Below are 22,835 nucleotides of genomic sequence, written 5' to 3' on the forward strand. Positions count from 1 at the left end.
AACGTCGAGGGCAGCGTTCCACACTGTTTTTGTTTTTTTCGGTTTAATAGGTTCGTCATACAGTTACACGAAATGCACCTTTGATTGCAGTTTTCACTGTGAACACACTACTAATAAGAATTATATATATATATATATATATATATATATATATATATATATATATATATATATATATATATATATATATTATATATTTATTAAAATGTATATATATATATATATATATATATATATATAGATATATATATATATATATATACTATGTGTGTTGTGTGTGTTTTTTTTTGTGTGTTTGTGTTTGTGTGTTTTGTATTTGAGTATGTTTTTTTTTTTTTGTTTGTGTGTGTGTTTGTTTTGAAGTGAGGAGTTTTTTTTTTTTTTAATCAAATGTAAACTACCAATATATATATATATATATATATATATATATATATATATATATATATATATAATATATATATATATATATATATAATATATATATTATATATATATATATAAGCATTAATGTAAATGTATGTATATATGTATATATATAATTTACATTTGTTCCAAAATAATAACTCAAGGCAGTAACAATTTAAACAATATATTTTATTTGTGAACTTTAATTATATCTAAGTGTGTGAGTTGTTTACTTTTTTAAACGAGTCTCCCCATTAAAGAACAGGTCATATGATATTTTAAAGTGTCCTAATATTGTGTAGGAGTCCCCAACAACAGGTTTAAATGCATCTAAGGTCAGAAAACATTGTAATATTCTTAGAATATACATTTAATATTAGAATCATTTTTTAATTATTTCGCATGGAACAATCACAGATTCATTTAGAATTTATCAAATGCGCGTGAATATGTGATTAGTAATGAGTTGTTTCATTGTTTCAAACATCTTCAGTACTGCAGGATTAAGGATGTTTAAAATGTTTCGAAATGTATTCAATTCATTAAACTTTTTTCTTTTTTTCAAGTTTGAAGTTTCATGAATATATATATTACCCTATAAATCTAAACTAATTTATTTGTCTTACCAACCCTGGTATATATTAGTTCTTTAATTATTCAATATGTTTTTATTGCTTTTGCTATTATGTAATACTTATCATCATTAGACCTTGTTTGTTTGGCCAGAGTTTCCAGAAAAACGATTATGAAGCAGCAGTGCCACCATCCGTCCAAGTCCTCATTACACAGAAGACTGAAGAAATTTTGTGCTGAGATACTGTTGTTGAGACGCCAGTCGTTCGAAGGCTGCGTGGGATTCACTTCTTGGGACTATAAACTCTGTCAGAAATTAGTTATCCGAACGATTACTTCGGTTATAGCAGAATATTAAGTAAAAATCTGCATTTATAGTCATATTTCCGCCTGACGTCCAATGCAATGAACAAATTAATTTTAATTTTTGTTGAGTTGTGCATCATTTATCAGTCTCTGGGTGATTTCACTGAGGGTAAGAGATCTTTATATTCTCATGCTTTATGAAACTGCAGTCTTCACTGGATTGAACAACGCAGGGTTATTTTTGTAGAGTACAGAATTGAAACTTTGTCGACTGTGTTCAGATGTGATTTTGTTTACCTTTGCACTGGAGTTACGGACTAAGATCTTAGTGGAGAAATTGAGATTTTATTAAAGTTTTAAAGAACGAATTGAATATAAAGACGTTCATAAATAATAGTATGCAGGCTAAACTGACAGACTGAGCAACTTTTAAACATTGTTTGGTAATACTGTTTTAGTCGTGCTCCTTTTCCCTCCAGCTTGATTCCCAAAGCCCCACTGTCATTCAATTGAGCACTAGTTAGTCTATTTGGCTAAATGAGCAGTTTTTACAAAACATAGACTTAAAGATACTTGTTTCATCCTTGTTCACTATTTGATGTATAATTTCCATGATGTCTAAACAACAGTTGTAATTATAACCTATACCCAGTAAATGACTGAGTGTGAGCTCACCATCTGTGTCAGAGCCCTAATTTAAACTACAAAATGAAGAACTTCACCTCTGTCGTCATTCTCTGGGTGGATTTTCCCACTGTGGGAGCCAAACAAGCAAGCAAGAAATAAATATCTTGCAATGTATATGCTATGCAAGTGAATTGATTATTCAAAACAAATGGCTGTTCATAGGAGCTTGCATATTTATATAATTAAAAGAGCAATGAGGTTTGGTTTTCTGCACAGTTCCAAATAGTTTGTGTAAATGAGAACATGTTCCACACACAAACAGGACAGCTGCATAATGTTTTCCAGGTATTGTAAAGCAGTGTGGGTATTGACAAATGTTGAGTCACAGTCTTGGTATGCTACAACTCTAGACTGTAGACAGCTGCAGTCAGTCTCTATGAGTAGGAATTCTACATTTATATATTTAAATGAATGTATTTAAAATCTGGCCATCTGCTGATGGCGATTCCTTGCCTAAAAACCAAGAATCTGGGTTAAGCTCCAGCATTCCCTGACCCTACATAAGACAAACGGTTTGTAAATTGGATGGATATTTAAAATTAGATCCCTCTAGGCCTGGCAACATCTTTGCATACCGTTGTCTTATTTCCATTTCATTAGCTTAGATTCCAATCTCCTTTTGCTCAGACATGTCTCAGTTATTTTTTTAAATAGTAAGAAATACTAGCCTCTATAAAATTATTTTTAAAGATCTTAATCCAGTAAACATGGACTTGAAAACCCTGACTTGGCTGGATCTTCAGTTTTCTGTGTGCTGAGAGCAGCACCTTTTGGCAAATGCGATTTTGGCATTGGTTAAAACAATTCTATCTTAGATTTGACTGACGTTAATACAAACTGTACAGTATTGAACTTTGATTGTGTTTTTAAAGCTGCATTTAACAATCTTCTCAGTATATTTTTCCTGAAAGTATCCTTATTTTTTTAGGGAAAGCTCATGGTTATAAACTGAAGAGTTCCTCCAATGAGTATTAAAGAGGTTTGTGTATGTGAAACCAGAAAAACGTGTGAGAGGAAAAAATGATGATGGTGGTTGTGCTGCTTGGAAACAAAAACCAGGGTGGTTGGGGATCTTTTTCTCTACTGCTGAGGCTGCAGGATACTAATGATGCAGCTGATTTTTTGCTATGATGTGCCGGCCAATATTTTGACTCAGGATGACTTTTAGTAGACTTTTTTGAGATCAAAACTTCAGGCTTTATGTTTTTTCTTTTAGGCTCAGCGTCTTCTTACCATGACACCAATGAAGTTGTGGATGAGGACGAGATTTATTACACCCCCCAGTTGGACTACAAACGTAAAAATACACAAACAAATTATACAGTATGACTTATTGCGAAATGCTACAGTTACTTAAAAAAAAAAAAAAACATTTTTCCATTTTTTGTCATCAGATCCGCAGTGGTGCCACATATTTAAGCTGTCCAATGGGGAAGTGTCCTGTTCTTCTCCTCGAGGCGGGCACCACCGGGGCTCGCTCGGAACGCGCTGTCTGCTCTCCTGTGATCGAGGATATAAACGGCTGGGCCAAGCATCTGTGCAATGCATGCCCAACCGCCGCTGGTCTGGATCCGCTGTCTGTCGAAGTAAGTATACTTATAGGGTGTCACAATAATTGTCAGAGAAACTAGCTCTTTGATTCAGAAACATGTATTAGGCAGCTGCTGCAGAATACTTGACAATCTATACTTACTTGAACCATGTGTTTATATTATGTCTGAATCTCAGAGATACGTTGCCATGTTCTGCCTCTGATTGACCACGGTATGTACAGTTGCACCCGTGGTTTTGTGGTAGACTCCAGGTGTGACTACAACTGCTATGAAGGCTACCAGATTGAGGGAGATCGCTACCGGATGTGCCAAGAAGAGGGAACGTGGAGCGGCACAGAACCGACGTGTGCAGGTACATTTGAAAATGTAGTCATTCATTGATAGTTTGCAGATGCTATTATATCATTATTTCGGCCAGAGAGAAGATGCTGTAACAATGACTAAAAATTACATTGTTTCAGATCATGACCCCCCCAAACTGAAATGTCCTTTGTCCAGAGTGAAAGTAGCAGAACCAGGAAAAGTAACTGCTATGGTTTCATGGGAGCGTCCTGTTGCTAAAGATACCGCTGACAGAGCACTACAGTATGTGCATCACATTTTAGGAAAGCCTTCCAACTTCCTCTGTGTCAAAGAGGCAACTTGTAAACTGCATTTTTGTCATCCTTTATCAGGGTCTTGCGAAATGGACCGGAGTCTGGATCCGACTTTCCTGAAGGAACACATGTAATTCGATATAAAGTCTCTGACCAGGCTCGCAACACAGCCACATGCAAATTTACAGTGCATGTTGAAGGTAAAGCTAGTATAAAATTTTGATTTGCTTCTGCTGGAAAGTGCTAAAGAGATACTTTACTCCAGAATGAAAACTGTGTCATCATTTACTCACGTTTATGTTGTTTCAGACTTTTATTGGACCCCACTGACTTTCATTACATGGTCCAAAAGCACTGAGACATTTTTCAAAATATCTTCTTTTGCATTCCACAGAAAAATAAAGCCATGAGTAAATAATTACAGAATTTTCGTTTTTGGGTTATAATTTTTTATATTATTAAAATATTAATTAAGGTTTTAACTCCCTTCTCTACATCCAGTCAGCTGCACTTTCGTTGTACTATACAGTTGTATACTGTATATGTCTTAAACTGATGATGTTTTTTTCCCCTCAGTGAGGCGATGTCCAAAGCTAAAGCCGCCTATGCATGGCTATCTGATGTGCTCATCTGATGGCAATAATTATGGGGCTGTATGTGAGTACCATTGTGATCCTGGCTTCGAAAGGACAGGTTTTGCAACTCGCGTTTGTCAGCTCAACCGCAACTGGTCCGATGAAGCAGCTCGGTGTGTATGTGAGTATGTGCTTGAGGTTATGTGTATATTTTAATTGAAACTCATAAATTCTAATATCTTTCTCAAATTGTTGTTGTGAAACATTTGCTTTATCTTTTAGTGATGGACATAAAAACAGACGTCAGGTCTGCTGGTGCTCTGCTTGACCAGTTTTATGAAAAGAGAAGGCTTCTTGTTGTGTCTACTCCAGAAAACGCTAACCAGAAGTACAGGCTTCAGAATATTATGCTACAGGTAATATAGATACTTCCTTCATAAAAGCAAAAATAATCTTAAGAAAGGAGAGTTACAGTCCCATTACGAAGCATAACTATATGACTTTGGGAATGTTCTGACAGAAAGCTGAGTGTGGTCTGGATCTGCGACATGTGACAGTGATTGAGCTTTTAGGAACTCCACCTCGTGCAGTGGGCCGCATCAAACAACAACAACTAGAGCCTGAAGTCATAGAGGGACTTAGGTAACTTACTGAGTATCTACAGTAGTGTTTACATGATCAGTACTGTATATTTTAACTGTTGTATTTAAGGTCTTGCGTGGAAGTCATACTGGCAGATGACAACGGCAATATTACAACAGTCAAGTCAACATGAATTTAACCATATTTACTTTTAATTTAATGTTTCCAATTGATAAAAATCAAGCTTTCTCATTGTACTGTATATCAAATATCATGGGATGAAAACGGCATTTAATGCTGACTTTAAATTCCAGTAGAGACATATTGACCAGTCTATTTTCTATTCAAGACCAGGCTTTTTTTTTTTTTTTTTTGATAAGCCACATGAAATTCTTGGACAAAATACTTTTATAAGGTTTTGCAATAACAGGGACTCTATACTGAAGGACAATGTTTTGTTGATTCTCTTCACTATGCATGTGTGTTTCCAATCTAAAAGTAGTAAATTATTGTTTGCATGTGTTTTTTGTTTGTATGTAACAGACAGGCACTGCATATATCTACAGCGTATTTCACCATGGTGCTGCTGGATGAGTATGGTGTGGATCGGGAGCGCTTTGTTAACCCCACCACCTCTGATGAGCTCTACTCATACGTAGACGAGTATCTCCTCACAGAGGAGGAGCTAGAGAGACTAGCGATTAACAGGGACTTCTGTGACTGACCTCGGTCTGATCAACTCCAGATCTGATGTTGTGGGTGGGAGTTTTTTTTATTTTTTATTATTATAGCGACAGGCACCTCAAGAGCCTGTTTCCTAGACAAACAATCATATAAAATGACATATTGCAGATATTATTCACGGAAAATCACAGCTGGAAATGTGATTTAGTCTGGGACAGCTTTTAACCTGCAAGTGGAAAACTGCCAGGTGGGGTTGCACAAGATATACATATTCCTGAGCAAAATAATTTTAGCTATGTATAATTGAGTGCACAGCACACAATGTGGATTCTTAAAAATATTTAATATTTATTAAATGCTGGTACTTTACTTTCGTGTAGCTCCTAAAAAGAAGGTGCTCAAAACAGAGTAAATCAGCATTATGACATTAAACTACATTGTGTTTAAACGTGTACATTTTCGGCCGTACATTAAGTGCACATTTAAAACCAAAGTGTTATTCAAACTAAAACCTTTAATGTCTCCAAACATTAATTTTTAAGAACAGCATTCAAATGATAAACATCAGTTCAACTGCAACATTTATAGAAAATAAATATAATTAACATATACACACTGCACATTTTCACATCATTATTTGTGAACTACCTTAAATGTTTAAAAATATAAAAGATGCATTAACCTAAAAAGACTTTAAAATATTACTGTGATGCATTAACGTTCTTATATTGCGCAGCTGTAACAGCAACATACAGATGTTGTGGAATGTTACCCCCTGTCCTTATAATGGCTTGGTGGGTGGGAGGGGGGGTATTGTGCAGCGTCCTTAATTGCCCTTTCCCATGGACGAGCGCAGTGGAAGAGTGCCTTCTGCCCAAGAGTCGGGGTACTGCATCATCTTCTTCCACAGCAAGATCTCCTCCCCTGTGGAGTCTGCCACCCACTCTTCCTTTCCTTCCTTAATAGTCACTGTGCAAAAATAAGTTTAAAATGACTTGAATATCTTATCAGCCCCAGTTTTAAAAAACATTAATAATATCAATAAAGCTTGACACATCTTCTGAATTTGGTGTCTGGAGTTAGTGAATCCAGTAATTAAATCAATGTTAAAGGCTTCTGAATTGATTTTAACTCAAAGGAATATGTAGCAGCAGATGCGCTTACCTCCTCCCAAACTGAGGCGAACTCCTCCCAGGAAGTCGTTGCTGGACAGGGTCTCTCTGTCCCAGACAGTGAGCTCCAGACATACATCCTTCAGCTGCTCCAGACTCAGGTGGTTGTACACAAATGTGTGGTTGTAGTTTGGGTTCTTTGTCTTCTTCACTAGTGGAGTCTTCTTCTTTGAGGAAGACTTGCTCTTTGATGGCAGCAGATACCTGAAGGACAGAGTTAATAGTAGAAATAAACAAGGGCCTTTTAAAACAAAACAGATGTAATGAAATAGATGTTTGCAAACCCTTTCACAAAGGAATCACATGTGCCTCCAGCTTTCATGGCTGTCAAATTTTTGGCCTCTTTGATCAACACGTGCAGCTCAGCACCATCCGTGAGTTTGGTCTTTTTTCCTTCATTAAAGAATAGAGGCATAATTTACTATGTTAAAGACATTTTATAGATGTGTAAATTGTGTTTTCCCTCACCTTTTCCCATTAGAGTCCTCTGCATGTGTCTTATTTGCTGTGACATACTTCAGTGAAATCACCAGCTCTCCTTTGTACTGATCAAATGGAGATGCTGGCTGGGCAGCTGCCTATGAAGACAAAATTAAAAATAAAAACTGTAATGGTACTACTAAACAAAACAACAACTTGAGTACAGTGGCATATTTTATGTGGGCATCAAAACATGTATATACACCTTTCCTCTAAGAGCCATGCACCTCTTGATGTGCAGAGTCAATGTCATAGCTATTCATTGGTACCTCCACCTCACCCAGAAAGGCATTGTGGCCAAAACGGTCGTAGTGCCAAACTGAGAGTTGCAGTGTTCGAGTCATGAGCTGGGTGCGGCTGGTGGGAATACTAAAACAAACAAGCACAAGACAGGTTGTCAATATGAAATATATATTTAAGTAAGAGGTTACCATGTAGGAGCTTTGGCCAGTGTGTTTAGTCTGTTTGTATGAACTACGCATGTTGTTTGCTCTAGATTAAAATGGGGCAAGCATATGAACTAATATTTATCTGACTGTGACTCAGTGATATCAGTGTACTTATCTTCTCTGTCAATACCAAGCCCATTCGAAACCTGAAGTTAGTGTGCAGAGTTTTAATTACCAGACATAAAAGCGCAGCACTATATAATAGTGTTGCTATTATTACTCAATGGGATCAGTGTCTGATAGTATTGTTGTTCCAAACATGAAAAATTAGATATTTTGGGGAGTTTGATTTTGCTTAGAATCAATTTACTGAAAATTCTACTATTTATAAATAGGATCTTAAATTAATTAAAACTATACCTTCAGTGTTTCCTTAAAACTGGGGTTAATGTTCTGTTTGATTGAGGTTTTCTTCTTGCTCTTGTCTGGGAGGAGGTAAGCCTTTATCTGTGAAAAGAATCAACCAATCGTGAGAGTTTAGCAGTGATTTTTCTCTCTGTAATTCCAGTCGTATGATTCATGTTGATGACAAATTATTATTACTTTCATAGGACCCTCTCAAGAAAAACACATGGAAATCACCTGAGCATATGTTTGTAGGCCCCACTTAAAGTTGACTTCTTTTGCTGGCATCAGCATAAGCCCAGTCCCTGTTTACATCCTGGGACCCATCAAACAGACAGTGTGTTGCTCGGCTTATCATAGCTGGAGAGAAGAACGATATCTGCAAACTTCCGACACTGTCGGAGTCTTGCTTCTTTGCTCATTGTACTACAGGCAAAAGTGGCCTGTGGATTATTAAATATAATAATAACAGCTGCAAAGCATATTCATTGGGTCTAATACTAAATTTTATGTAATTTGTGAATCAATTTAAACAAAAACTGTATTTTAAAAACTGGGTATTATTAGTAATGCATTTCTTTACAATTCAACCATTTTGAATATTACCTCATTTTAATATAATATTTTATTTTATTTTCAAGTACTAATATCTGGTACCCTTGAGTAAACTTTCCGAACATATCACCGAATTTCAAGTTTCAATAGTCTTTGCTCTTCCTCCCTCCGTCCTCATCATCCTTCATGAAATTATACACCGTGCAAAGCATTTCTGAAATTTAAGGCCATGAACTGGATAGACGGGTGTATTTTTCTGTTCCATCTTTACTCAAGTCAAGTGTGGAGGCTGGTTTAATTTCTATGACAAAACAGTGTTTGCATCTTTAAAACCCAGAGTAAAATGATAATAATAATAATAATAAATGTATGTACACTTCCGTTCAAAAGTTTGGGGTCGGTAAGATTATGTATTGTTTTTGAAAAACAATTCTCTTATATTGACCAAGGCTGCATTACTTTGATCACAAAATATAGTCTCAAAACTGTAATTTTGTGAAATATCCTCAAATTCAAAATAATTTGAATGTATTTTAAAATCTCGCTTATTCCTGTGATGCAGTGTGTGCTGATTAATATTTTGTGGAAAACTGTGATACATTTTCTCAGGATTATTTGAGAAATAGAAAGAACAGCTTTTGTTTGAAACAGAAATCTTTTGTAACATTATAAATGACTGAACTGGTCGCTTTTGAACTTGATGATCCCAGACTTTTGAATAGTGTATTTTCCTAATATAATGTCACCTGATAGTTTGTGCACTCTTCTAACACTTTTCCTTGAAAAGCCTATCCACATCACGCAATGAGTCAGAGCACGCATTCATGTGATGAATTAACGAGGCCTTAAATTGGAGAGATGATGGTGGAAAAAGCAAGATAATAGGTGACACATGAACAGAATTAGGACAGAAAAAAATATATGGCTAAACAGGGTGAACTATGAATTAACACTTACTGTCTCACTGGTAGATGGGCTTTCACTGTTAGCGGGGACCCTCAAAATGGACACTGCAGAGCCTGCTGGACTAGTCTTGGCTGTTGCTTCCTCCTTTTCTAGGTGCAAATCAAGAGGCTTGCATCACAGTACTACATCATTAGTCATGGATTTCTGCGTCTCATACACAGATTTTACCTTTGCATTAGGGGGGTACTGTGGGATGATTCGGTCTCAGCAAGGCTGCTGCCCAGACTAGCTTTTTCTATTGATTCTGTGTCACTACGCTGTTGCACTCGCACATCAAGTCCCTCATAATTCTCAATGGGTGAGCTGAAAGAATGAGACGGATGAAGTATAGAGTGCTGGACAAAGATGTCAGCCTAATAAATCACATTAAAACCACACCTGGAGGCTGGATAAATAGTACACTCTAAAATATAAATTTACTTTTATTACTCATCCAAACATCATTACAAACCTAACTGCATTTTTTTCCCCCAGTGAAACACAACAATGATAAGATCTCAAACAAACAGGTTGGACATTATTATCAAATGTATTTGCTTTTTTGTGTCTCGTAACCAAATACCATTAAGTCACAATGGACCTAGTGGGGCCTTGATAGCCTGTGAAGACTGTTGTTGTACAAAAAATGTGAATTATATCAAAAATTATATACATGTAATGTGTAGTGTATATAAAAAGGAATGAAATATGAATTATCTAAAATATTGGGTGAACTCTCTCTTTAACAAAAAATTGGGCCTGCGTGATGTTTAATAGAACAAAATGAAATTGTGACTATTAAAATGATAAAGAACATTACATTATTTTCTCAGTAGAAACATGAGACTAAATAAGTGCTGATGATGACACACACCTCTTATTTGCTAGTGCAATGTCTTTCAGTCTTGGCTTGGGCACAGGAACAGTTTGGCTGGAATTCAACTCAGCTCTGTTTAACAGCATTTCCCCAGCTGTCTCATGCTTTTTACCTAGAACAGAGAGATGCCATTTTTAAAAAGGGGAAGTAAGATGATGTATAATGATTAATCTAAAAACACTGCTAGCCATTTAGCTCTAAAGTAAACAGGAGAATTATTCCTATGTCCTATTCTCTTGGTGAAAGCACACACACAAAAAAAAAAAAAATCTACTTCCACCCTTTATGAAAACAAAAATGTCAAGTTCACACTGCTTTATCAGACTGTCTGGCATCTGCTTCCTGTACTCACTCAGAGGCCTTTTCCTGAGGGAAACTCGGACTAAGTCGTGTCCAGGAGCTGTAGAATAGCGGTTAACCCTATCGTCATTAAACCAGTCACCAGTGCACATCTTCAGATCTCTGAAAGAAAAGAAAAGTTGAGTTTCTGTTGAACATTAACCTTTTCCATTAAGCAAGGGCCTCATTTTCCAGTCTAATGTGCCTCTTAACAATAGGGTTTCTAAATGGACTGAGGCCAAAGAGAGGGAAGCTGGGAGGCATGGGGTACACACTCACATCTCTTTGGCACACACGGTGCACATCCAAGATCCGTTGGGTCGAACAGATTGACATTTTCTGCAAACCTGATGTTTGCATACTCTGCACTGGCTACCGCTGCGGGTCAGAAGGCCCATAGGCTCCTGGCAGCGGCCACAGCTGCGCTCACTGTATTTCCCACTGCCACGTTTTGCACCCTTTCTTTTGATTTCCAGCAACTCAGCTTTCAGCTTCCTATGAGTACAAAAATTAGCTTTTATTCATTCCCCAGAATTTTTTGCCTGATAAACATCCTTTCCATGGTACGAAATAGAGTCTAATATGATACATGTTTCAGGGTTTTTTACTGCCCCCAAAATTTTGAATGGTAGCATTTAAAAAAATATATATATATAACATAGTGTAATGTGATGTGTAATGAAAAAAAAAAAATTTTTTTTTTTTTTTTTATTTTTTTTTTATTATTAACATTTTATTTTATTAATTTATTAACAGTGACACTCACTTCACACGCAGCTCCTCCAAGCGTCTCAGCTCCTCATCTCGCCGAAGGACTTCTAGTATGAATTCTTGCTCTGACTCAGTCAGGAAGGATACGTTGATCTCCATGTTCTGCACCATCCTCAAGAGCCAAGCCCTGCTTCTAAGGAATATAAAAACAAGCAAATGGCTCTGGATGCATTAAGTCAACAAAATATAATATATGTCAACACAAATGCAAATAACAGAAACCCGTAGAACCACATACAACCGCTTACTGAGTAACATAAATGTTGCTCACAGATAATAATAGAAGCTCACCCAACCAAGCAGAGGTCATTTGCTTTTCAGAGAAGACACTAACATATATATAATGATTGTTACACAAATAAAGGAAGTCTTAATGTTTCAAAAAAAAGGGTAGAGATCTGGAGATAGGGCTGAACTGACAAATAAAGGGGAGTGACCTTTCACAGTTCCTCCATGCCAGTGTCTGTCAGTGTCAGTATGTCAGAGGCTCCTCATCACCTCCCTGCAGGAGCAGAGTAATTAAACAAGCACGAGGACACCCTGTGACATGCAGCTCCACATGCAAATTAGTTGGTTACCATTGGCTCGCAATGCCAATATCGCAGCAGGGAAGTAAAATATATTCACTTCGCCCCCAGCATCTACAACACAAAATCAAGTATAAGCATATTAGCAGTAATAAATCATTTAATAAATCAAGCCAAGCAATGTACGTATTTTGCAAAAACATAGGTACGCCTGCTTATAAATGGGACAGCTTCTCACTGAAAGGACGAAACTGTTTTGACCAGAGAGCATGAGAACCTTGTTTTGATTTTGGTCGCTTGTAAAATTACGGACAGCATATCAATAAAAATGTGTTGTTTGAGAATAAATAACTAAAGGCCAGCAGAGCCTGGGAAAAGGGGCAGAGCACTGGAATGTCATCAGGAAAAGAGGAAAACAACATGCAGTCAGCGTATCACAAGTGTTACCGCCCTGTATGAGACACACAACCATGGGTGGAGGTCTTCAGCAAACCTTCTTCTTTTACTTTTTTTTACATTTACATTTAGTAATTTTGCAGACACTTTTATTCAAAGCGACTTACATAAAGCGATTCTTCTTAAAGAGGCAAACAGTCACAGGAGGTGCTTGTAATACCAAGTTTTAGAGAAAGAGAAGGGAATAAATAGATTTTTTTTTTTTTTTTTATGATGAAGTCAAGTAGCTTCGATAGTCGATTAGCTTAATGAGGCATTTATTATGATTATTACTTAGTAGCATCCAAGAGCCTTGTAAAAGCCCTTTGAGATCAAATGGTGGTAAAAGTGTGAAAAAAAAAAAATAAAATCAATAACCTTCAATTAAGACTGGTTTGGTCTATATCCAAAACAAATGGACCTTCTGTGATAAACTGTTCCTCATGTTTGAGGAAAAACAGAAAGGATTAAAGTGAATGCCACAATGAATGCACTTTCTTCCAGCTACACTGATTAAGGATCTGTCCTGCTCTAAACACATGGACAATAAACAACAACATTCAATTCACATTACTAAATTATCCAACATTACACATAAAAAAGTTCAATATTGAACAGAAAAGTAACAGTTGACGTATAGGAAAATAAAAAGGCAAAGCGTATAGGGAAATTAAAATACAAATGTTTGCACACTTCAAGATCTTAAAAGAAAAGTGACTACATCGACGCATAATGACAACAACTGAGAAACTCGCGACTCGTTGTGTTTCACAGGGAAGCGTTATTCTAAACTAGAATTTAAACGGTTTAGTACAGTTTGTCGTATGCCTAACATCTCTAATAAAATCTCTTCGTATGTGCTTTAAATGTTTACTTACCAATAGCGCAGGATTTCCCCACACTTTTTCTCTCGTTCACTTCTTCCTGCGAGCTCACTGACTTCCAGCTTCGCCAAATAAACGTCGTCCCGGAACAAACGGAAACTTTTCAGTCTCCTAAGCTCGCGTCAAACACCGTGCAACAGGTGCGCGTCCACGATGCGCGCAGACGTCACCGTTTCCCACCATGGAATGGAGGTCAAATAGACAAAAAATCAAATGCTGCTTTGCTGCTTTTTGGTGTTTTAAGATTTGAATTGACGTGAAGCTTGGAGAACATCTTAAAATTTTGTCAAAAACAAAATAAAAGACGTTGCGTAGAATTTATCTTTTGAAACATGCACTGGAAAGCGCTGTAGCAATGACAAAGAAACTTTTGTATATATGCAAAGCTGTTTTGGTTTTTGATTAACAAAAAGAAAAAAAAAAAAGAAAAAAAATATTCAACCGTGGCCCGGGTACAAACATACGGCTAACCGTCCAAAACGTTTGTGATCAGTGAGATTATTTTTTGTTATTATTATTATTATAATAATATAATAATAAAAAATATCTATATATATATATATATATATATATATATATATATATATCCTATTATTTATATAGATATATAATATATATATATATAATATATATATATATATATAGATATAGAGATTATATAGATAGATAGATAGATAGATAGATAGATAGATTTTTATTTAACAAGGATGCATTAAACTGATCAAAAGTGACAGTAAATACATTTATGTTACAAAATATTCTGTGCTATATAAATGCTGTTCTTTTGAAATTTCTATTCATGAAAGGCTCCCGAAAATAAATTGTTTCATGATTTCCACAACAAAAAATGTGCAACACAAACTTCTAAGAAATGTTTCTTGAGCACCAAATCAGCAGCATTACAATGATTTCTGAAGGATCATGAGACTGGATGGCCACTAAAATTCAGCCATTACTGTTTTTAAATGTATTTTGATCAAATCAGTTTCAGCCTTGGGTGAGCATAAAATACTTTTTTTTTTCAAAACATAAATAATAATAATAATAATAATACTAATATAATAATAATAATTTGAATGGTAGTGTATATCATATACTAAATATTGATGGTTGCTTGTAAGATAATTGATGTTGCTCTTCATCTATCATTAGAGATAAAGTGAACTAATCTTCGCTGCTATCTTCCACAAATAAGTGTTCAGGGTTTGTAAGTGAAAAGTAACCAAAACCACAGCCAGATTTTTAATTACTTTAATTACTGTAGTATTTTTAATTTTTTTTTTAATTACTACAAAACACTAAAATCATTTTCCATTTCAAACACAAAAACAAAAAATGTGGAAAAATTCAGCAATTAGAGTGGGTAAAACCTAGAGCTAATTATAGACAGGGGGCATAATTAGAACAACTTTATACATTATTGTTTTTTTTTTTTCCAGAACTACATGACTAAATATGTGGTGCGTATGTCTTAACATGCTCTATGTGCTTGATATTTGTCTTCCATTTGCTTCCAGTGATGTCTAATAAAAGTGCACATATTCCTGGGCCAGGTCTGAAGCCCAGGCAGTCCATTCTTGCATATCTCTCTGGATTCTTAGAGAACATTCTTTTATAGAAGAGCCTTTTTTTTTCAACATCTATAGCAGATGAATGTTTAGGTGGTTCATGATGCAAAGGTGTTGTGACATTTTGATGAATATGCAGTATTCCACAGTGTCTCTCTTTAGTAGACGACATGCCACTGCCATCCCTCCTCTGAACTTGGTATGAGGCCCCAAATTCACTCGATCAGCAAGATCACTCAATGGAAGCTAAAAAAAAGGATGTTGTGGATGTCGTATTAATTCAACTGACCAGTTGTGCAAAAATCAAAATGACATCAAAAAATCAAAATCAAAGTGTTTATTATTAAAACAAGAACACATATCTGCCAATGGAGTCAAAAAAATCAACTGATATTCAAAGGGAAAACAAATTTTCTGATACCACTGGCACATGTTTTAGGCATAACTTCAACTTAATTTTGTTAAATTTCACAGAAAACAAGACTCATATTTTCATTTTGCATCTCAAGTAAATGTTTCTAGATTTAAGGATGTTTAAATGTTTGAACTGGTAAATTCAATTACTGAGGAAGGTATTTATTTTATTCCAGAATATGCTAGATTTAATGCAGAATTTATGATTTTCTGCTCTGATTTATAGCTGCGTTTTAAGACCTTAATTTGTGGAAGAGCAAAGACCTAGAGAAACCCTGATTTGGAAATGTTCACATAATGAGAAAATTATCTTTACCCAATGAGCTGATTATCATCCACAACATTTTTTTTTTTTCTCTCTGAAATACTAGTAAGTGAACTTAAGATAATGTCAGTCAGCACTACTGTATCCCTGACCTGTCTGTTGTCTTCCTAATGGACAGTGCAGCAGTGTGTCACACCACTGATCTGCAGATTTCTCTGTAGGGCTTTCTACTGATTGCTTCTGGTTTCCATTCACATGCATGCACATGAGCAGCCTTAGCGTGTACAAGATATGGAAGAGTGAAGTAGCCAATGCCTGGACAGTGAAGCAAAAAATGATCATACATCTTGGGTGATAAAACCAGTCCAACTCTGAAATGGTAAACACACAGCACTGCTTTTACCTGCGTATAAATCAACCACAGTCTCTCCACTGCAGTCAAAGGAGGCTATTCTGAGCTTCTCTGTGATATTCCCAGAGCAGAAACATGCACTTGGCGACATCAAACTCATACCTGAAATTTCAGCCAGACAGATAATTCATGCTAATATTTGTTTAATATTAATATTAAGTTTTTTTTTCCCCCCTCAAATAACATGGCAGCTTATGAATTACCTAATGTGGTGATCACTGTGTGTTATATAGCTGCTGTCTCCTAAGAGCACTGTCACTATAGTGTGTGCGATAACATATTCATCCTGGGAGATGTTTTTTCATTTGTGCTATACGTTTCACTTGTAGTGTCAAGTGAAGTCCAGAATTCAGATTCAGAAGATATATTGTGATATTATGAGTAACTATGAGATATTATTCTAGGATAAATTACATCTTAATAAAGGATATACAATCTAATTACTTTATATACAAAATGGTGACCTAGAGAGGGTCTCAGATTCATTAATAACCCACCAAAATCTTTCCACGTTGCATGAGAGAAGAATCCATCGGCTAGGAATGTCTCTCTCCAGATCCTTACTCCATGTTTCTCCTTTACATTCTTTGAATTGGGTGCAAATATATATCTTTAATAATTATGAATACTCACCTGGGATATCAACAATTTCACAAAAGCTGTTCCGTGCGACATGTTTCATTAGTGCCACTAGATCAAGCTTTTCTGGAACAGATGCTACGACTGGAGGGGTTACAGTCCCATCTGAGTGTTTCTGTGCACAGTACTTGCGGTCCAGAACACCTTGTGACAGTAAGTATTTTTTTTCTGCAAAAAACAGTTATACATAGTAATACACCAGCAAGTGCCCCAAATGCAGAAACATGTAAAACCATTCAAGTTAACTAGTTTTAACATGACAGCAACTTTTTTTCTTATTTTTATGTAAACCACCGATTTCATGGAACCATTTCAGTATTAAGATAAAAGATACTTTGTGTTGATAATTCTAAATCATTCACACTCAAGAGGACGTTATCTAATAACTGGCCAACTAAACACTTTTTAAGAGATCTATTTTGGAATATTAGAGGAATATTAAAACATTTAAATGTAAAAAAAAAAAAAAAAAATCATCAACAGATTGCTTACATAAATTAAACCTATTAAATTTACGAAAATCCAGGAAATTATGCCACACAGATTTAAATACCAACTATTTGTATGTATCCTACCTGTACAGTGTTTCATGTTTACTTTTTGATCCTACACAGGAAAAACGTACTTGAACGAGCTTTCGAGTAATATAGTTCCTAGTCGTTTCCGAGTTCCTAGTAGGAATTATTATCAGTGTTGCACTAGTAGAGCGCCTGGAAATGCTGGAAATAGGAAATAGTTCGCTGTGATCATATGAGAAACATGTTATTATAAAGTTCTGTGTGTATCTGTTCATTTTTTATATACGTTGTAATTATAATAATAATACTTGTAATAACAATAATGTAAGAATGCTGTCTTTTTTCGAGTCATCATCCAGCGAAACGGTAGATGGCAGAATACTTTGGATTTTACCGCGAAAAACATCCGCGTGGTGGTGAAGAAATACAGCACGCCCAATCATAGTAAACACAGCTGTCCCACGTGACATTATAAACAGTTCTGAAAACAAGCAAGGTAAATATATCTGCAGATGATAAAGAAATTTATACATCCGCTATACCGTACCCTTTTACAAATTTACAGAGGTTTAATTCTGATAGCGTTGATTTTAAAATGATTTTTTTTTTCTGCAATCTTCAGCGTTATATCAGTTGGGAAAAGATTCCTGAGTACAATTTATTGTAGGAGACACGTCTTTAATTCAACTTCAGTTGTCACATTGTGTGTTTACATGTAACGGCGTTACATAATTTAATTACAAAATAAATTTAACTGTGATCATTTACAGTTACTGAGAAAAAAAAAAAAAAATGTGTAATTAAGTAGGTACTTATGAAAATGTTAAAGATTACAAAGGGGGTTACATCTGTATATTTACACACACACACACACACACACACACAAAAGTGTTAAAGATTAACACACACAACACACACTGCTTCTTTCCCTAATTGCAAAAACTATGTAAAATGTGTGACTCCAGTGTTTCAGGAGTTTAGTGCAGAGAATAGTACACATGCTTATTTAATAACTGTTGTATTTCATATTTGGGTTTATGCATATGCTTTTATTTCTTATGATTTTAAGAAATAAAGCATATGCCCAATAGCCATTGTTAGTTGGCAGTATTTCCTTGTCATATGGTTATGCTTTGATTGTAATCTTAATACAAGAATGAAGGGAATGGAATGAAAGTCTGATAGTAATCAGTGTTTAGTAGGCTACTACTGTTAGGTTAACCCTTCCCTGGTTTGATAAATAGTTGAAATCAGTCGTTAGAAATGTAGAAAAGTAATCAAATGTAATCAGTTACATTGCTTTAATAAAGTAACTGAAATAGTTACAATACTTATTGCATTTTAAATAGTGTAACTTGCATTCTGTAACCTATTATTACATTTCCAAAGTAACCTTCCCAACACTGCTCGTCACAATAGCCCTGGTCTCCCTTATATATTAATCAAATGACAGTGCTAGTAATTGTCACCTGTGCTTTACACACTTTGTTTTACTAGATGTCAGCGAACAGTTGTGTGACAGCAATCCGGCTTGATTCCCTCAATCAAGCCGACAAACCACAGATCCACCTGCTGCCTTGTGAAATAGAGCATGACGGACCTGCTGAAGTCTTCAAGTTCTTTAATCCCACTGTGAAGGAACGCAAACACGGTTAGTCAAATACCAGTACACACCTCGAGAATGAAACAAGTTGAAGCGCTCCATCCGATAAACATAACACTGTTCTGCAGAAACGACAGTGTCATTCAGAGGTCGGGGGCTGAAGGGTCAGGAATTGCATTGCCCAAATGGATACACGGGCCTAGTGCTAAAAGAGGTCCAGAAGCCTGCATCTGATCAAGAGGTACCTGCACTATTCTTTTCTTTGAATTCACTGACAAGTCCTTTTAGAACACTAATTCTTAAACATTGTTTTTTTTTTTTTTTTTTAGGACAGAGTAGTGAAAGTTTCTTCAGTGTTTCATAATTTCACATACTGGAATCTGGAGACGCCTCCCACATCCGATGATGGAGTTGTGATGGCGATGACATGGCCTCATCTAGCAGAGGCAGTGAGTTCCTTTTGATAATTATTAATCATTTACCATCATTAGAATCTGCTTTACTAAAAAACATTTCTCTCAATTCACTTAAATTTCTCAAGTGTTAATTAACTTCTAAAACAAATGCTCTTTCTGCAGATGCATGGACCAGTGGACGACTGATAATGGACATTGTTTGTGGAGATCTGCTTCTCAAGTACATAGTGTACAGTTAAACAAATGTGAAAATGATTCTTTGTTGGAAGACAGTATAAGTAACTTACTGTGTTGTGGTAGTAACCACCATTTTTACCAAATATATGTTATAGAATATCACAATGCAACATGACTAAAGTTAATAAAAAGTCTTGTTTTATCGGGTTTACCCTTGTGCAGAATTTTAATTTAGACATATTTGGCCATTTATTTAACAGTAACTGATACATTTTGATCTGATTAGCATTAGCATGATTAGCATCCAAACGTTTGGGGTTCTTTTTTTTAAATAAGTCTCTTATGCCCACCAAGGCTGCATTTAATTGATCAAAAATTTAGTAAAACATTAATATTGTGAATGATTTAAATTTAGAATGTAATTTATTGCTGCGATGGCAATGCTATTACTCCAGCCTTCAGTGTCACATGATCCTTCGGATATCATTGTAATATCAGCAAATCAGCATATTGAAATGTCTTTATAATATAATGATCTACTCAAGAAACATTTCTTAATATCGGCATTTTGAAATCAGTTGTGCTCTTTATTTGTTTTTTTTATTGAAACCATGATACATTTTTTTCAGAATTATTTGATGAACAGAAAGCATTTATTCAAAAATAGAAATCTTTGTGTTACATTATAAATGTCTTTACTGTCACTTTCTGTGTCCTTTCTAAACAAAAGTATTAATTTAATTTAAAAGAATCTTACTGGCCCAAACTTTTGAACAGTAGTGTGAGCTTTCTAAAACATTTACAACAAATAAATGGACCAAATCCTAAAAAGCACTGAAAGCTGATTGTAATTCATAGCACCTGTTTAAAAAGTCTCACCATCTTTCACGCTCACAAAAATGCACGGAAACACATACACAGCAAAAACCTTCTTTAGTCATTTATCTGTTCTAGTGCATCTTAATGTTCAGTGCTTGGTATATCAGCTACAATATTCCATAAGAAACATAAACATGATATTTTAAATTGCAAAACACCACAATGAATGGGGATTACCTTTTAAAAGTCTGTGTGCTGGAACCACTCTTAGTCAATTAAAATCTTTATATAAAACCAATATACTTTAGCAATGAATATTAAAACCAGGTTGTGTAACATTACAAATCTCAACAATATGTATAGCTAATTCAATTAAAACCAAAACCTTTTTTTTTTTTTCATTTACATCTTTTCTATTTGAAAATGGCATGGAGGCAGTCACATGGTGTCAAGATTCCCTTTTAAAGCAGCACTTGCCATTTTGAGGCATGAGCCACAAAAGTTACAGACGTGGCAATTCATGATTTGTGACATTTGCAAAAGCCTTCAGCAGTATTTCATACAAGTTTCTGAAGGATTGAGCCACAGATCACGACTGCGTCTGGGGAGGTGGTGACGGTGGAAGGTCTGACTCCGCTCTGCTGCGTTTCACTGGTAAGCCGTGATCGTGTGCCTTTCTGATGTGCCTGTACAAGTCTCCAGATTGTGTGTAACTACGGTAACAGTAGCTGCACTCATAAGGTCGCTCCCTAGTATGCACAATGGCGTGTCTCCTCAGGGTGTAAGCACAGGAAAAAGTCTTTCCGCAAGTGTTACAAGTAGGCACGTCCTCTATGTAACTCCCAAGCGAGTCATGAAAATCCTCAAGGTACATGGCCTGCTGCTCTGGCTGGGAATTGGTTGGAAAAAGAGATGATGAAAAGCTGGTGGCTTCTGCTGCAGAAGTATTAGGACCTTGCGGTGAGGGAGGGAAAGAAAGGGGTTCTTGATGTGGAAGATGAATTAACGGGTGTGCAGGTATGAACTGAGTATCAGTCAGCTCCTCAACATCATGGTTGCTGTCGTCATAATCATCCACGTGATCTATATCTGCACTTCTACTTGGGCCGTCATCCGTGACCACAGTCTCGTCTACATCATCAGACTCTTCATCAGAAATCACAATGGCCTCCACTTTCACTTTAAATCGATCTTCATTTTCCTCCCTTGGTGTTTGCGAAAGAGATTTTTTACGCTTACTTTGCATGTTTCTTGTATTTGGTAAAGTGCTCTCATGTCTCCTTTCATTCTGGCTCTCAATGTGTTGTGAAGACCCTGGATTTCCTGCACCCTTATTCTGGATTTGGGGTTTTAGTGTGTGAACCTGAATGAAAACGCTAGGTTCATGTTCTTGGGCAGCAATAGCATTGTCCACACTGCTCAGAGCCACGGCAGTGGTTACAACAGGATGCGTCTCTGTCTGAATTAGTTCTGTTGTACTACATGGACTTGAAAGTGCCGACTCGAGGCTAGCAGGCCGTGCCGATATTCTTGTCTTGTCAGGTGAAGAACGATATGTGGACGGACCCGAACAAGAATTACGAAAGGCTGGTTGCGAGTCCATTCCTGGTTGAGTCGTGTCCGCCATTTCTGATCTCTCTGCGCTGTGTGTGAGGAGATTAGCCGTACCTGCTTGTGTTTCAGACTTGGTATCAATATAAAGTAACATTTGTTGACTCGACTGAAGACAGTGTGCTACTGCTCCATCTCTTCCTGTTTCTGCACCACGTATGTCTTCTTCTCCATTCGAGCCATCAAGTTCTCCAGGTTTAGCTGACTCGTTTGCGCCAACTTCTACTCTTGTACTATCCGCCTCAGCCAATCCTCGACCCTGAAGTCTTCTCTTACAAACTCGCACCACGTCATTCATATGTAGGAAGCTGGCTGCGGCGAGCACGTCCTCTGGAGGGGGGTGGGCTGCTAACCGCAGAACCCCTTCGTACATGAACTCAAGGAGGAGTCCAAAGGCTTGTGGGGTCACGATATCTCCATTAATAGTGACCGTGTCTCTCTGTGGCCCTCCGTTGATTGTGCTGGTATTCCCCATTGACTGATCGGAGTAAAACATATGGAAGAAAGGAGAGAAAGAGGCCAACACGGGACGATGGGCTCTGAAACGAGTCGAGCCGACCTGCACGGTGCAGTCACATAGAAACCCTTGCAGACGCTGAGAGCGCAGGCTGGCCAAGAGCTGCTGACTATGTCCTGGAAACTCCATTTCT

General features: G+C 36.4%; 4 protein-coding genes and 1 pseudogene across 4 annotated transcripts; 2 read left to right on the plus strand and 3 right to left on the minus strand.

Moving 5' to 3' along the window:
* Positions 1 to 1,205: 1,205 nt before the first annotated feature.
* Positions 1,206 to 6,062, plus strand: LOC109101465 (sushi repeat containing protein X-linked 2). Its single transcript, XM_042755409.1, has 10 exons — positions 1,206 to 1,456; positions 3,191 to 3,271; positions 3,369 to 3,560; positions 3,703 to 3,879; positions 3,989 to 4,112; positions 4,202 to 4,323; positions 4,700 to 4,879; positions 4,981 to 5,114; positions 5,219 to 5,340; positions 5,824 to 6,062. The coding sequence occupies exons 1-10, from the start codon at positions 1,387 to 1,389 to the stop codon at positions 6,002 to 6,004; spliced, it is 1,383 nt and encodes a 460-aa protein (XP_042611343.1). The 5' UTR covers positions 1,206 to 1,386; the 3' UTR covers positions 6,005 to 6,062.
* A 230-nt stretch (positions 6,063 to 6,292) lies between these two features.
* Positions 6,293 to 13,913, minus strand: LOC122144491 (synaptotagmin-like protein 4). Its single transcript, XM_042755411.1, has 15 exons — positions 13,738 to 13,913; positions 11,893 to 12,030; positions 11,406 to 11,621; positions 11,140 to 11,249; positions 10,785 to 10,899; positions 10,100 to 10,234; positions 10,010 to 10,020; positions 8,609 to 8,622; positions 8,421 to 8,512; positions 7,921 to 7,985; positions 7,822 to 7,871; positions 7,609 to 7,714; positions 7,421 to 7,532; positions 7,129 to 7,340; positions 6,293 to 6,933 (listed from the first exon to the last, which is right to left on the minus strand). The coding sequence occupies exons 2-15, from the start codon at positions 12,006 to 12,008 to the stop codon at positions 6,791 to 6,793; spliced, it is 1,497 nt and encodes a 498-aa protein (XP_042611345.1). The 5' UTR covers positions 12,009 to 12,030; positions 13,738 to 13,913; the 3' UTR covers positions 6,293 to 6,790.
* A 1,211-nt stretch (positions 13,914 to 15,124) lies between these two features.
* On the minus strand, positions 15,125 to 17,084 carry LOC122144492 (annotated as a pseudogene).
* Positions 17,085 to 17,741: 657 nt separating this feature from the next.
* Positions 17,742 to 19,826, plus strand: LOC109101466 (ribonuclease H2 subunit C-like). The gene is made up of 5 exons (XM_042755417.1): positions 17,742 to 18,055; positions 19,057 to 19,210; positions 19,291 to 19,403; positions 19,492 to 19,611; positions 19,741 to 19,826. Exons 2-5 carry the CDS (start codon positions 19,057 to 19,059, stop codon positions 19,762 to 19,764), a joined length of 411 nt encoding a protein of 136 aa, XP_042611351.1. The 5' UTR covers positions 17,742 to 18,055; the 3' UTR covers positions 19,765 to 19,826.
* A 1,267-nt stretch (positions 19,827 to 21,093) lies between these two features.
* On the minus strand, positions 21,094 to 22,835 carry LOC109101467 (zinc finger and BTB domain-containing protein 3-like). The gene has a single exon (XM_042755416.1). The coding sequence runs from the start codon at positions 22,829 to 22,831 to the stop codon at positions 21,164 to 21,166; it is 1,668 nt and encodes a 555-aa protein (XP_042611350.1). The 5' UTR covers positions 22,832 to 22,835; the 3' UTR covers positions 21,094 to 21,163.

Source organism: Cyprinus carpio, unplaced genomic scaffold (genome assembly GCF_018340385.1).
Source record: "Cyprinus carpio isolate SPL01 unplaced genomic scaffold, ASM1834038v1 S000006695, whole genome shotgun sequence".
Lineage (NCBI taxonomy): Eukaryota > Metazoa > Chordata > Actinopteri > Cypriniformes > Cyprinidae > Cyprinus > Cyprinus carpio.

Coding starts and splice junctions, on each gene's coding strand:
- LOC109101465 (XM_042755409.1), top strand. CDS start 1,387: ATGAACAAATTAATTTTAATTTTTGTTGAGTTGTGCATCATTTATCAG. Junction 3,272..3,368: donor CCCCCAGTTGGACTACAAAC/GTAAAAATACAC, acceptor TTTTGTCATCAG/ATCCGCAGTGGTGCCACATA. Junction 5,115..5,218: donor TTCAGAATATTATGCTACAG/GTAATATAGATA, acceptor ATGTTCTGACAG/AAAGCTGAGTGTGGTCTGGA.
- LOC122144491 (XM_042755411.1), bottom strand. CDS start 12,008: ATGGTGCAGAACATGGAGATCAACGTATCCTTCCTGACTGAGTCAGAG. Junction 7,533..7,608: donor TGCAGAGGACTCTAATGGGA/AAAGGTGAGGGA, acceptor TATTCTTTAATG/AAGGAAAAAAGACCAAACTC. Junction 6,934..7,128: donor TCGCCTCAGTTTGGGAGGAG/GTAAGCGCATCT, acceptor ATTTTTGCACAG/TGACTATTAAGGAAGGAAAG.
- LOC109101466 (XM_042755417.1), top strand. CDS start 19,057: ATGTCAGCGAACAGTTGTGTGACAGCAATCCGGCTTGATTCCCTCAAT. Junction 19,404..19,491: donor AGCCTGCATCTGATCAAGAG/GTACCTGCACTA, acceptor TTTTTTTTTTAG/GACAGAGTAGTGAAAGTTTC. Junction 19,612..19,740: donor GGCCTCATCTAGCAGAGGCA/GTGAGTTCCTTT, acceptor CTCTTTCTGCAG/ATGCATGGACCAGTGGACGA.
- LOC109101467 (XM_042755416.1), bottom strand. CDS start 22,831: ATGGAGTTTCCAGGACATAGTCAGCAGCTCTTGGCCAGCCTGCGCTCT.